Here is a 12013-nt window from a genome sequence, read left to right on the forward strand (position 1 = left end):
TCGAGCATCCCCCGAGACAAGTCAGCATGCAGCTCGTGGTTATATATTTATGTAAACGTGTGAGCGAGGGTGTGTGTGCATGTGAAATTGTGTATGTGTGTTAATATGATGAGATATTATCTTAAGAAATGAAGTCTTAACAACTCCTGCAATACTGAAGTTGTGGTGATTTTGTAACTGTTTGGCTTGATTATCAATTGTTTATTGTGTGTATTAGCGTCTGCCCATCCCTGCTATAATGACTTGAGTCTGTTTGTGGTGGACTTCTTCAGGTCAGTGGTGTTTAAAAGGTGGACTTTTTAAGTCAGTGGAGTTTTGGGGGGATTTTAGGTTATTGATGTTTGAAGTTTGTCAGTGATGTTTGTGCTTAAATGGTTTTGGTCAAATATAATATGTAATATTTTATATTATATTGTGTGACATAGTTTTTTTTAAATAATGTATTTATATTATAATATTTTATTTTATTTTAATATTTAATTGATTTTAATTTAAATACATCTGTTTTACTTAAGGCATGTGACTATAGGCATGTCTCTTTTCTCACATTTTCAGGGTTATTATCATTTTTTAAAACTAAATCTAAAACCACTACTTAATAAACATAAACTGTGGAACATATTACCTCTGCATATCAAAATGGCTCCATCAATATCTACTTTAAAAGCTTGATTAAATTCTCATTTATTATCTTGAGCTTTTCATTTCGTTTATGTCCGGAGGCATTTTTTTATTCTGAACTTGGATTAATTGTGTATGTATGTTTGTTATTTTTGTATTATTTGTTTTATATATTATTGATATTATATCAAAGTTTTTTTTTTACAGCACTTTGGGCAGCTGCCGTTGTATTAAATTGTGCTTTATAAATAAAGAAAAGAAAAAAAAAGATTTAAAAATAATTTCTTCTTCTTCTTCTTTTGGTTTTAGTTTAAACTAAAGTATTAAAATAATTAAGGCTAAATAAACTAAAACTTAATAAAAACTATATGGATTTTTTTAAATGGCAAAACACAAAAATTTACCAAAATTTCATTTAAGAATTAAAATTGAAGCAGAAAATATAATAATAAAATTGTATTCAATATATTAACAAAACTAATATAATCGTACTGTATATCGATAAAAAAATTAATCTGATTTGAATAAATGTAGACTGTTGTGTTTATTTTTATTTTTTTATTTTTTATATTATATTATGCATTACTGTTAATAAGGCACAAGGTTTTTTTTTTAAAGCTGTAAATGCTTTATACACTAAGTGCAAATAGCGATAGATGCTATTTGCACTAAATGAAAATGGCAGTTTTTTTTTTTTGTTTTTTTTTTTTTTGCACCAAGGTTAAATAATAGTTTGATTCTATTTATATGGCAGATACTAATTTTAGTGCAGTACGTTATAAAACAGTATGCAATGACAGGTTCAGTGTATATTAATTATATATACCCTAAAATATAAGATGCTTGAAGGGATAGTTCACCCAAAAATGAATATTATGTCATTAATAACTCACCCTCATCGTTCCAAACCCGTGAGACCTCCGTTCATCTTCAGAACACAGTATAATATATTTTAGATTTAGTCCAAGAGCTCTCAGTCCCTCCATTGAAAGTGTGTGTACGGTATACTGTCCGTGTCCAGAAAGGTAAGAAAAACATCATCAAAGTAGTCCTTTACCTTTCTGGACATGGACAGTAGACCGTACACACAGCTTCAATGGAGGGACTGAGAGCTCTCGGACTAAATCTAAAATATCTTAAACTGTGTTCTGAAGATGAACGGAGGTCTCACGGGTTTGGAACGATGAGGGTAAGTTATTAATGACATAATTTTCATTTTTGGGTCAACTAACCCTTTAAATGTTTGTTGTTTTCCTTGGTAGTTTTAATGTTGTTCAGAACCTCCAAACACCTAAGGGAATGAGTGTTTTCATTTTATCATCTGAAATGACCAAATACATGTTACAAGGAAAAGAGATTTAAGTTGTCGCTCGGTGAGAAATTGAAACAATAGTCTTGATCTGTATGTCTCTTGTCTCTCCAGCACAGCCAGTAACTCTAACCGGAGTTCCCCTGCCTGCTCTCCGGTTCTGCGGAAGCGCTGCCGATCTCCCGTTCTGCAGAACGTCGAGACAGATACTATGGTGGAGAAAGGCTCGGAGCAGTCCGACACCTCCAAGTCCCCCTCCACCCCTGAGCAGCTGGTCACTCGCACCCTCTCCGGCCAGTCCACGCGCAGCGGGGGAAAGAACTCCAAGGTATGTCCTCCTCTTCCAGCCCCACCTGTTGGGTTCCTCTATGGTTCTCCAGCAAGCCCAGATATTCTACAGCATCACTTCCACTAGGAAGCCTGCCGTGTATTGGATATGATGCACTTAATTATGTGGAATGGCCTTCTCCAACTGTACCTGCTAGTTTGCCCTTTGTTTTCCAATCATAGCATGAGTCCAACCTGTAGACTCTGATTTAGTTCTATTATTAACTATTTTTGCAAGTAATCTGTCCCATGCAGATCTATTATATTACTGTAAAATATGATTTATTTAATATATATTTATTTTCACATTGAAATTCTGTTAAAGGAGGACCTTAAATTTATTTAAACAAATCTATCTCATGCTCAAGTGCAGTAGTTACAGACAGTAAAGCAAACCTTCTCAGCTTCCACCAGATCACTCCTGTGTCAAATGAACAAATGAAGTCAGGAACAGGTGAAGCAGCAGCAGAAGGAATCAGTGTAAACATCTGCAATCAAGACCAAACAGAGTTTCACTCTCAGACACAATTACAGCACAATTATAGAAGGCTGATTCTCAGAAAACAGTGCCATTTATGATTGAAAAAATGCCAGGAAGATGTTTATCTTTTGTTATTTCACTGCTGAACACTTAAAGTATTAGCACTGTAATAGAAAACACATGAAGAGTTTTTTTTTTTTGAAAGTAGTCTCTTCTGCTCACCAAGGCTGCATTTATTTGATTAAAAATACAGTAAAAATTGTAAAATTGTGAATTATTATTATTACAGTTTAAAATAACTATTTACTATTTTAAAATATTTTAAAATGTAATTTATTTTTGTTAGGTAATGCTGTATTTTCAGCATCATTACTCTAGTCTACAGTGTCACATGATCCTTCTGAAATCATTCATTCATTACTTTATATTTTCTTTTCAATATAAATATAAATTAAAAAATGCAACTTCAAATGGCATCATTTACCCCGTTTTCTGGGGGCAGTCCCTTTTTTGGTGTCCTGTGTCTGACTGGGCCTGTCCCCGGAAATGTCTCTGTTTTACAGCACGTTCAAAACAATGATTACCTTCACCAGCAGAAGGCGCTGCGATCTGTAATGATTACTAGTCATGCTCAGCTACTGTAGCCATGAAGAACTGGAAAGAGAGCAGAGCGCTATTAGTATCAATTATCAAAAGAGATGCTGTTATTGGTTTCAGGGTAGTCACATTCTAAAGGTGCTTTCACGGCATATCGTAATTACCATTATTACGCGATACCAACTTGTGAAAAGCGTTCACGTCCCCATAGTACTTGTAATTAAAGCTTGTGAGCTGGGAGTTTTCTGAAAGCTACAACTTGTACCACCTCAGCTTCATTAGGCACTATGTTTAGGCATTGATAGTGTATTTGTTCTGAGTCCAAGGGTGTAAACAGCTGCAAGTAGAAAGTTGTAATTGGTAATTACAACACAAATGCAGTGAATGCAGCATAACTATACATGTTAAAACAAAGTAATACTGTTTGTGTTCACTTTATAGCAAGGTATGATAGTACACAATATTAAACAATCCTGAAAATTCCGCCGTCACAACTCCAATATGAAAAACATAAAAAATTAACCATTAAACTTGCACGATTACATTTGCAGAAAGCACATACTTTGCGGTCAAAATTAGACTAAAATGCTAAATAATAAGTCTGATTAGAGATAGTAAAGATCCATTTCTAAAATCATAATCATAAAATTACATTAAAAAAAATTACTTTATATTTTAACATTTTGTTAAATACAGTTTGATTTATCATATTTTCTCATATTTATTGTGTTTTTGTAAAGCCATAATTTTGTTACAATCCTATTTTGATTTGTTTACTACATGAAATAGTTACTATTTACTTTTCCTAATGTGATATTTAGTGAATTGTTGGCCCATTAATAAACTAAGCTAAGTGTGATCTTCAAATATTATTATCCTCAAAAGTAATTATTATTAATTATAATATTAATATATAGAAACCAGAAAGGTTATATATATATATATATATATATATATATATATATATATATATATATATAAATACATAAACAAATATATTGTCCCTGTTTTTTAATTTATAGATGATCAAAAGTGAGATTTTAATTATATTTTGACCACTGAACTAGCACATGTCCTCGGTTTACTTTTCAGAATTCTGGTCACCTTAAACAAGATTGAAGCCAAACAGCAGATGTTTTGTTCATGTTGCTTTCAGTGTCTGTAAAACAACTCAAAAATCTAAATCCCACACATGCAGGAATTCATGAATGTGTCAATAAACAAAGGCTGAATGAATGGAGAGATGAAGCTTTGCAGTAATGTGAAATGATTTGTAATAAATGCAGAATAGCTCATGTCATCATTCAGTCTGTCTGTCTGTCTGTTTCATTTCAACTGTTAAAGTCCCTTGTTCTGCCTGTTTCCTTTCATTTCTCACACTCACTGTACTGTTTTTTTCCCTAGAGTTTAATATTTTAACTGATGTCATATAAAGTGTCTTTGAACTAAACTTGACTATCATGTTCTTCTCGCTGTTTGTGCTTGTTCCGTTTTCTGATTTCTGTTTTTCTCCTTGATGCATGCTAGTCTCACAAGCGACTTTCCAAAGTAAGCATTTCTCTCTTCTGTTCTGTATTCACTCAGTCTCTCACCCTGTTTGTCTGTTTTTCTCCTCCAGTGGCTGTTCTGTGGTCTGTTTCAGTGTTATTGATTTATCTGACTCTATCTGTTTGTGTGAATGCAAGTGTGTGTCCAAGTGTTTGTTTAAACAAATACAAGCATAGATTCCCTTCTTTCCTTCTGCTTTCCTGTTAGTAGGCATATTTGTCACTTATGATTCTGCATAACAGTATGATGGTAGGTTAAAAATAGTGAGAGTATTTGGCTTAGGGCTGCATGAAAAAAAAAGAAATAAGAAATCTAAATTATTGCATTTTACATAAGCACCAGTCTTGTTTATTCATTTATAAACTAGATTCCTGACTATATTCATATAGTCAGGATTCATGTTTGGATTTATTATAGTTTGTCACTGAGAATATGTGCGCACATATTTAGTTGCCAGATTGGGAAAATTAAGTCACACTTGAGCAGAAAATGTATCCATTAAAGAGAAAAGTTCTTGTAAGGGGATTTTAAACACATGTCATCTGGCAACCCTACGCATGAATGCTCTTGGGGGATTGTTACCAATGCAATATAATGGAAACGTCAAAAATAAATAAATAAATAATCAGGAAAGTTAGATGATTGTGTTTAATAAATCAAGGCATTTTTACTTTTATGTGACTGTCCATTTATTTGGGGTAAACATTTGCCATGCAGGATTTCAGCACTATTAATCGATATGTCTTTTCATTGATCACATACATTGGAGTGTTGTGTGATGAAATCACTGGATAATCAACTGTTTGTCCCATGAGTCACCTCTCTTTGCAAACAGGTGATGATTTATCTCTGTGGATTTCCAACAGAGGGAATTCTCAAACCAGGAATTTCCTGACTATGCCTTCTGTGATCACTAAAGTATTGCTCAATAATGTAGTAAAAGAGTGGATGTGTCTTTTAATTATTAAACATTTCCGTGTAAAACAGACCATAAAGCTTCCTTTGTTTCTTTCTCTGAAGCACGATGGATTTCAACAGTTTGCCATTTGCATGTTGCTATGCTAATAACTTGATACGCTAATAACATTAGACTTAAATATAGCACCTGCAAACCTATGTAAAATGTGCATTTTAATTGGTCTTGATTCATTTAAACATGTAGATTGGATTTATAAAGTGCTTTTATGGATTTGTTTGGCATTGAATATATTTATGATAAACATTACTATCAATTCCATTTTTTATTGATTGATTGATTGATTGATTCAGTTATTAAAATATTTATCTGTTTATATTTAATATATTTATGATAGACATTTGTCTGGACTCCACGATTTTGTGTATGTATCTATTTATTAATTTATTTATTTTCAAACAATAAAGCATAAGCTTAGGCTCAAATATTGTAGTAATCTTACAAGGCAGCATATATGCTACTGCCTCTTTGGAGCAGCCTTCATGTCAGGAGCAAGCTTGTGATGCTTTAAAATGCTATTAGGTAGGCAGCTTACTATTTTTTCCAAGTAGTAAAGCATGCTAGCAATAACAAGGTTATGGGTTCAATTTCTAGAACTGAAGTAACTTTGGATAACAAATGCATGAATGTGCATTAGCTTCCAGTTTCTCCTTGTTTTTATTTTTTATTCTGTCTTCATTGCTTTACAGTGTGACAGATTAAACCTGATTAAAGTAAGCATTTCATGTTCTTCTTCATTTGACCCCTGACCCGTAAACTAACGCTACCTTAAGTGTTAGTTCATATGTGTAGCACCCCTCAACTTGCCTGTTTCTCTCTCTCTCTCTCTCTCTCTCTCTCTCCCTCTCTCCCTCTCTCTCTTTCTCTCTCATGTACAGTACACATGAGAGACCTGTCTCACACCTCTCTTGAGTTTAGATCACATTAAACCTTCCAGTCCCTGAGCCTTGACAAAATATGTGTGTTACCAGTTCGGTGTGCATTGATCTATAGGCTTTAAAAGGTCACAAACAAGACACAATGAGGGCTGTGTGCTAGCAAATATGTTTGGGGTGTAGGCTAATTGAACAGCTTATCACCTGACACACACTTCTTGTCGTTTTGTCTGCTCACTTTAACCTAGACTATAAAACAAGGGAGCCCATTATGTGCCGTGCCTCTTCAAACTGATATAGCATCAGAGTTTATCCTCGCCTTAAGTTATTCCCCTATGTTTCTTTTCTTACATTTTTTATATTAACATAAATAGTAGATGTCATTAGCATCGTTCCCTCCACCATCACCCAAAACTCCAACATATCTGATATTTGTTTAAACATTTTACAATGATCACATACAATCCAAATCAAAATTCAGTTTGATATAATTCAAGTTGTTTCTTTTTATAACTCCTTTAAAATTCCAAAATATTTTTACAACTTTTTAAATCTTTCCTTAGAGAATTCCAAGCTTTTACTCCAGCAACAGACAAACACATTTGTTTCAGGTTTGTTCGTGCTATTAGATGTTTAAAGTCATACGGCCTCCTGTGATTTCTATCTTCAGAAATAAAAACAAATAACTTTTGTAAGTTATGTGGAAGAGCTTTGCTCCTAGCTTTGAACATCCCTAACAGAGTTTGTAATTCTACAATGTCTTTAAATTTTAATAATCCTGACCTAATAAAGAGTGGATTTGTGCGGTCTATATCCTGCTTTGAAAATAATGCGAATGGCTCTTTTCTGTAAAAAAAAATAAAGGAATAGTGTTACTATGATATATATTTCCCCATATTTCTACACAATAGTTTAAATAAGGCTAAATCATTGAACAATATAACATTTTCATTGTATAATACGGTAAACTGTATTTAACCTTATTCAAAATAAATAGGCTTTTTGCCATCTTATTTTTTACATGCAATATATGACTTTTCCACATCAATTTCTCATCTAAAGTGACTCCTAAAAATCTGATTTCAGACACCTTCTCAATATTTACATTGTTTATAGATAAGCTGACTTCCTTCTTTCTTTTATTGCTGAATATCATAACCTTTTGTCTTATTCAAATTTAAAGATAATTTATTTACATCAAACCACAATTTTAGTTTAACCATTTCATCTTCAATATTATTAGCTAAAGCTTTCAAGTCATTTCCTGAACTATATAAATTTGTATCGTCTGCAAATAATACATAGTGTAATTTTTTTTGAAACCTCACAAATCTCATTTAAATATCAAATAAAAAGTGTGGGTCCTAAAATTGAGCCTTGTGGAAGTCCACATTCAATATTCATACATTCTGACCTATAACCATCAAACTCAACATATTGTTGTCGTTGTTGTAAATACTGTAGCTAGTTAACCAGTCCAGTACAACTCCTCTAATTCCATAAGTATATAATTTAGAAATAAGAATTTGATGATCTATAGTGTCAAATGCCTTCTTTAAATCAATGAACACTCCTATTGTGTATTTATTTCTGTCTATTGCGGTTGTAATGTCTTCAATAATTTTCACGATAGCCAAACTTGTAGACATATTTGACCTAAATCCGTACTGATTTTCATTTTTTAAATCATGTTTTTCAATAAAGTTGTCTAATTTATTAACAAAGAGTTTTTCAAACACTTTGGAAAATTGAGGTAGGAGAGATACTGGTCTATAGTTATTAAAAATATGTTTATCTCCAGTTTTTAAAAAAAGGGTATTACCTTAGCTATTTTCATACTATCTGGAAAAACTCCTTCTGTAAAAGAATAATTGATTATATAATATAATGGTTTAATAATGCAATCAATTGTGTTTTTTATTATTTTCATGTCAATACCATCACTATCCGTTGAGGTCTTGTTTTTTAGCTTATAAACCACAGATAATATTTCATTTTCAGCCACCTCACCTAGATACATTGACTGCATAATCCTATTTTCATGCAACATTCTATTATAATTTTTTGCTTGTCTCAATATATCAGTCAACTTATTTTTGTATTTCTTATAGCATTTTTCTGCATTCTCTGTTCTTGATTTGATAAACTCCCTATAAAGTCTATTTTTCTCTTTAGAGGCATTTTTTAATCCGTTTGTTATTCAAGGTTTACTATTTTGCCTTTGTTTGGATCTGCATGGGATCTCAGGACAATGCCTATTATACAGAGTAAGATAACATTTAAGAAAAGAATTATAAGCATTATTTACATCATCTGTGTACACCTCTTTCCACTCTTGTTTAATTAAATAATTCCTAAACTTATTAATATGATCAGCACTCCTTTTTCTTTTATATATTTGATGGTATACTGTTTTTTTTTTTTTTTTTTTTAGGAAACTTATAGTCAAATATTGCAAATATAGGCAGATGGTCGCTTATATCATTTATTACCAACCCACTAGTAATGTGATTCTCCAAAACATTTGTAAAGATATTATCTATTAAAGTTGCACTAGTTGTGGTCATTCTGCTAGGCTTTCGTTATTAATGGATACAACCCGTTTTTATTTAATGTCTCCAAAAAATCTGAGTTTTGTATAAGTGTAACTACCTTTAGAAGATCAATATTATAATCTCCACAAATTACAATATTTCATTTGTTATTTAGACCTAACTAAAGAGATTGTACACTGAAAACCCTAATAAGTTGACTGAACTAAATTGATTGAGTAAACTCGTTGCCTCAATTTAATTGAGTAATGGAGTCTCCCAAAACTTACATATTTAAGTTTATTTAACTTGATGGTTTTGTAGACTCTACCTAAATCACTCAGAGGTTTTAAATGTTGATACTTGATTCATTTGAAGTCACCATTGTGGTGGAAAGTGTTTGGTTTAGTTGGGATCTTGGTCCAGTTGCTGCTGGGTTGGTGTATTTTAAAACGCTGTTTTTGTGGTGAAAAAAGACAAATTTAAATGAGCTCAGGTTTTATCAGATGTTTTTTGTTGATGAGAAAGTCATCACATAATACGTATTTGAGATCATAAAATAAGTTTTGTTTGATATTTTTAACAGGCACCAAGAGCAAAATACTTATTTTGAAGATGGACAAAATGAATGCATTTGAAATATTTTGAGTAAAAGAATCAAGTACTCACACACACAGACTTCTAGATTTAGCAGATGCATCACAACAACGGTGACAAACAAAAGCACAAACTCATCCTTATTTTACAGCCTTTTTTGTTCTGATTGTCACCATTGATGTGATGCATATCCAAAATCTTGATGTATGTTTGTGACGATGTGATCTGTTTTTAAAAAGTAAGTACATTATTTTATCTACTAGGTTTCTATCCATAAAAGTGAATCCACAGTTGCAGCAATACATTTTATTTTAACTTGTCACCATTACAAGCAAGATGTGCATGTCTGATCTCAACTCTCATTGCCACAATAACAGTGTTTTACAACACACAAGTTACAGCAGCAAGAGACAAGCTAACACCAATAAAGAGCTGATGACACCTGAGCTCATTTAAGTTTGTCTTTCTTCGCCACAAAAACAGTGTTTTAAAATACACTGTTACAGCAACAAAAGACAAGCTTACACAAGAAGTAACTGGACCAAGATCCCAACTAAACCAAACACTTTCCACCACAATGGTGACTTCAAATGTATAAAGTATCAACATTTAAACCTCTGTTAATTCTCAATAAGAGCTTCTCTAGATGTCTGACAGAAATAAAGTCACAGAACCTTGTAAGGAGGATCTGTAAACGTCTATATCGGACGTACAGAAGACATAAAAAACATTTTAAAAAAGACATCATAAAACATTCTGTCTCCTCAGTGGACATCTTTTCAACGTCTGCAAAGACATAAAAAGATGTCCACTGGACGTAACTTTGCCCAATGGATTAGGTTGATGTTAAAATACGCAAACATAGTAATTTTTTGTTAAGTTTACTCAAAAAAGCGCTAGCGATAAGTTGCCTTATTTTTTTAAGTTGACACAACTTTTTTTTTTTTACAGTGCAGTATAGGGTTTACTGTATTTTCATAAATATTGTGACATTTTGTCAAAAGGTCAAAGTTTAAATATGCTGTTATTTGTTTTACTTCAGTGTGCAAAAAGTGTGCGGTCAAAAATAAGAACATAATTTTCTGTTAAATTTACATGTTGAGTTAACTTAAATATATAAGTACACTTGAAATTAATACCAAGTTAAGTGAACATAATCGTTTAAGTACATTAAATAAGCACCAAGTTTGGTGAACTGAGTGATTTAAGTACAATCTACAAAACCGTCAAGTTAAATAAACTTAAATATGTAAGTTTTGGGAGACTCCATTACTCAATTAAATTGAGGCAACGAGTTTACTCAATCAATTTAGTTCAGTCAACTTATTAGGGTTTCCAGTGTATTGGTTTAACGAGTTAAGCAGTAACGTTAGCTGCCATGTTCTTTCTCTCAAAGGAAAACGATTGGGCCACTTCATCAAATACTATAAGTTGTCGTTTCAATAAACATAACATATCAAAATCACGTACCACAAGGATAACATATTTCACTAGTAGAAATCATGCAAAACAACTTTATATCTACATAACTTTACTCACCTAACATAATACACTAAAAAAAAAGCGTCATCTTGAAATGTAGTTCAGCAAACCAAACAGACCAAAAGGACGACTTTTGTAATCCACCAATCAGTGCTTTTGTTCTCTTGTTGCCAGGCAGAATTCCTCCCATGGCCAATCACATTAAAGGAAGAACAGAGTGACGTTGAGTTTTTCCAAAGGATTACTCATGATTTTGAGCTCACAACACTTGAAATCTTAAGTTTATGCATTTTGAAGGTAAATTAGTTAAATTAACTCATATTTTTAAGTGGCAGGGCCAAAACGCAAAATTTTAAGTAATGTTTAGTCAACATTACTTGATTTTTTAAGTCAAGACAACATTAGGGTTTACAGTGTATTGTAAAGTGATACCTATGGGTCTTTTTAGTTCTTTTGCACTTTAATCGGTGCAAAACTTTTAACTTTATATATTTTTCTGTATTGCTTTATTGTATTTAAATGTTCAGTTATTTTTGTTATAAGAAAAACAGTTTTTTAACCTGTTATACTGTATTATGAGCACTTTTTTTCAACTAAATTTCAATACCGTGATAATACGTTTACCGTGATAAAAGCATGAGCAATTAATCGCAACAGGAAAATATGATA

The 12013-nt window shown here is 32.2% G+C and overlaps 1 protein-coding gene across 9 annotated transcripts in view; it reads left to right on the forward strand.

The window, feature by feature from the left end:
• The window catches only part of LOC132155838 (protein Aster-B-like), a 94340-nt gene that overhangs the window by 65290 nt on the left and 17037 nt on the right, over window positions 1-12013 (forward strand). For 7 of the 9 annotated variants that reach the window (XM_059564562.1, XM_059564565.1, XM_059564566.1 and 4 more), the window contains 2 exons: window positions 2045-2258; window positions 6549-6572. In XM_059564562.1, the coding sequence (XP_059420545.1) occupies window positions 2045-2258; window positions 6549-6572 (238 nt within the window). The remainder of the gene's footprint in view (window positions 1-2044; window positions 2259-6548; window positions 6573-12013) is intronic. The other 2 variants (XM_059564570.1, XM_059564564.1) reach the window with 2 other exon arrangements.

The sequence above is a fragment of the Carassius carassius genome, chromosome 13, assembly GCF_963082965.1.
Source record: "Carassius carassius chromosome 13, fCarCar2.1, whole genome shotgun sequence".
Taxonomy (NCBI): domain Eukaryota; kingdom Metazoa; phylum Chordata; class Actinopteri; order Cypriniformes; family Cyprinidae; genus Carassius; species Carassius carassius.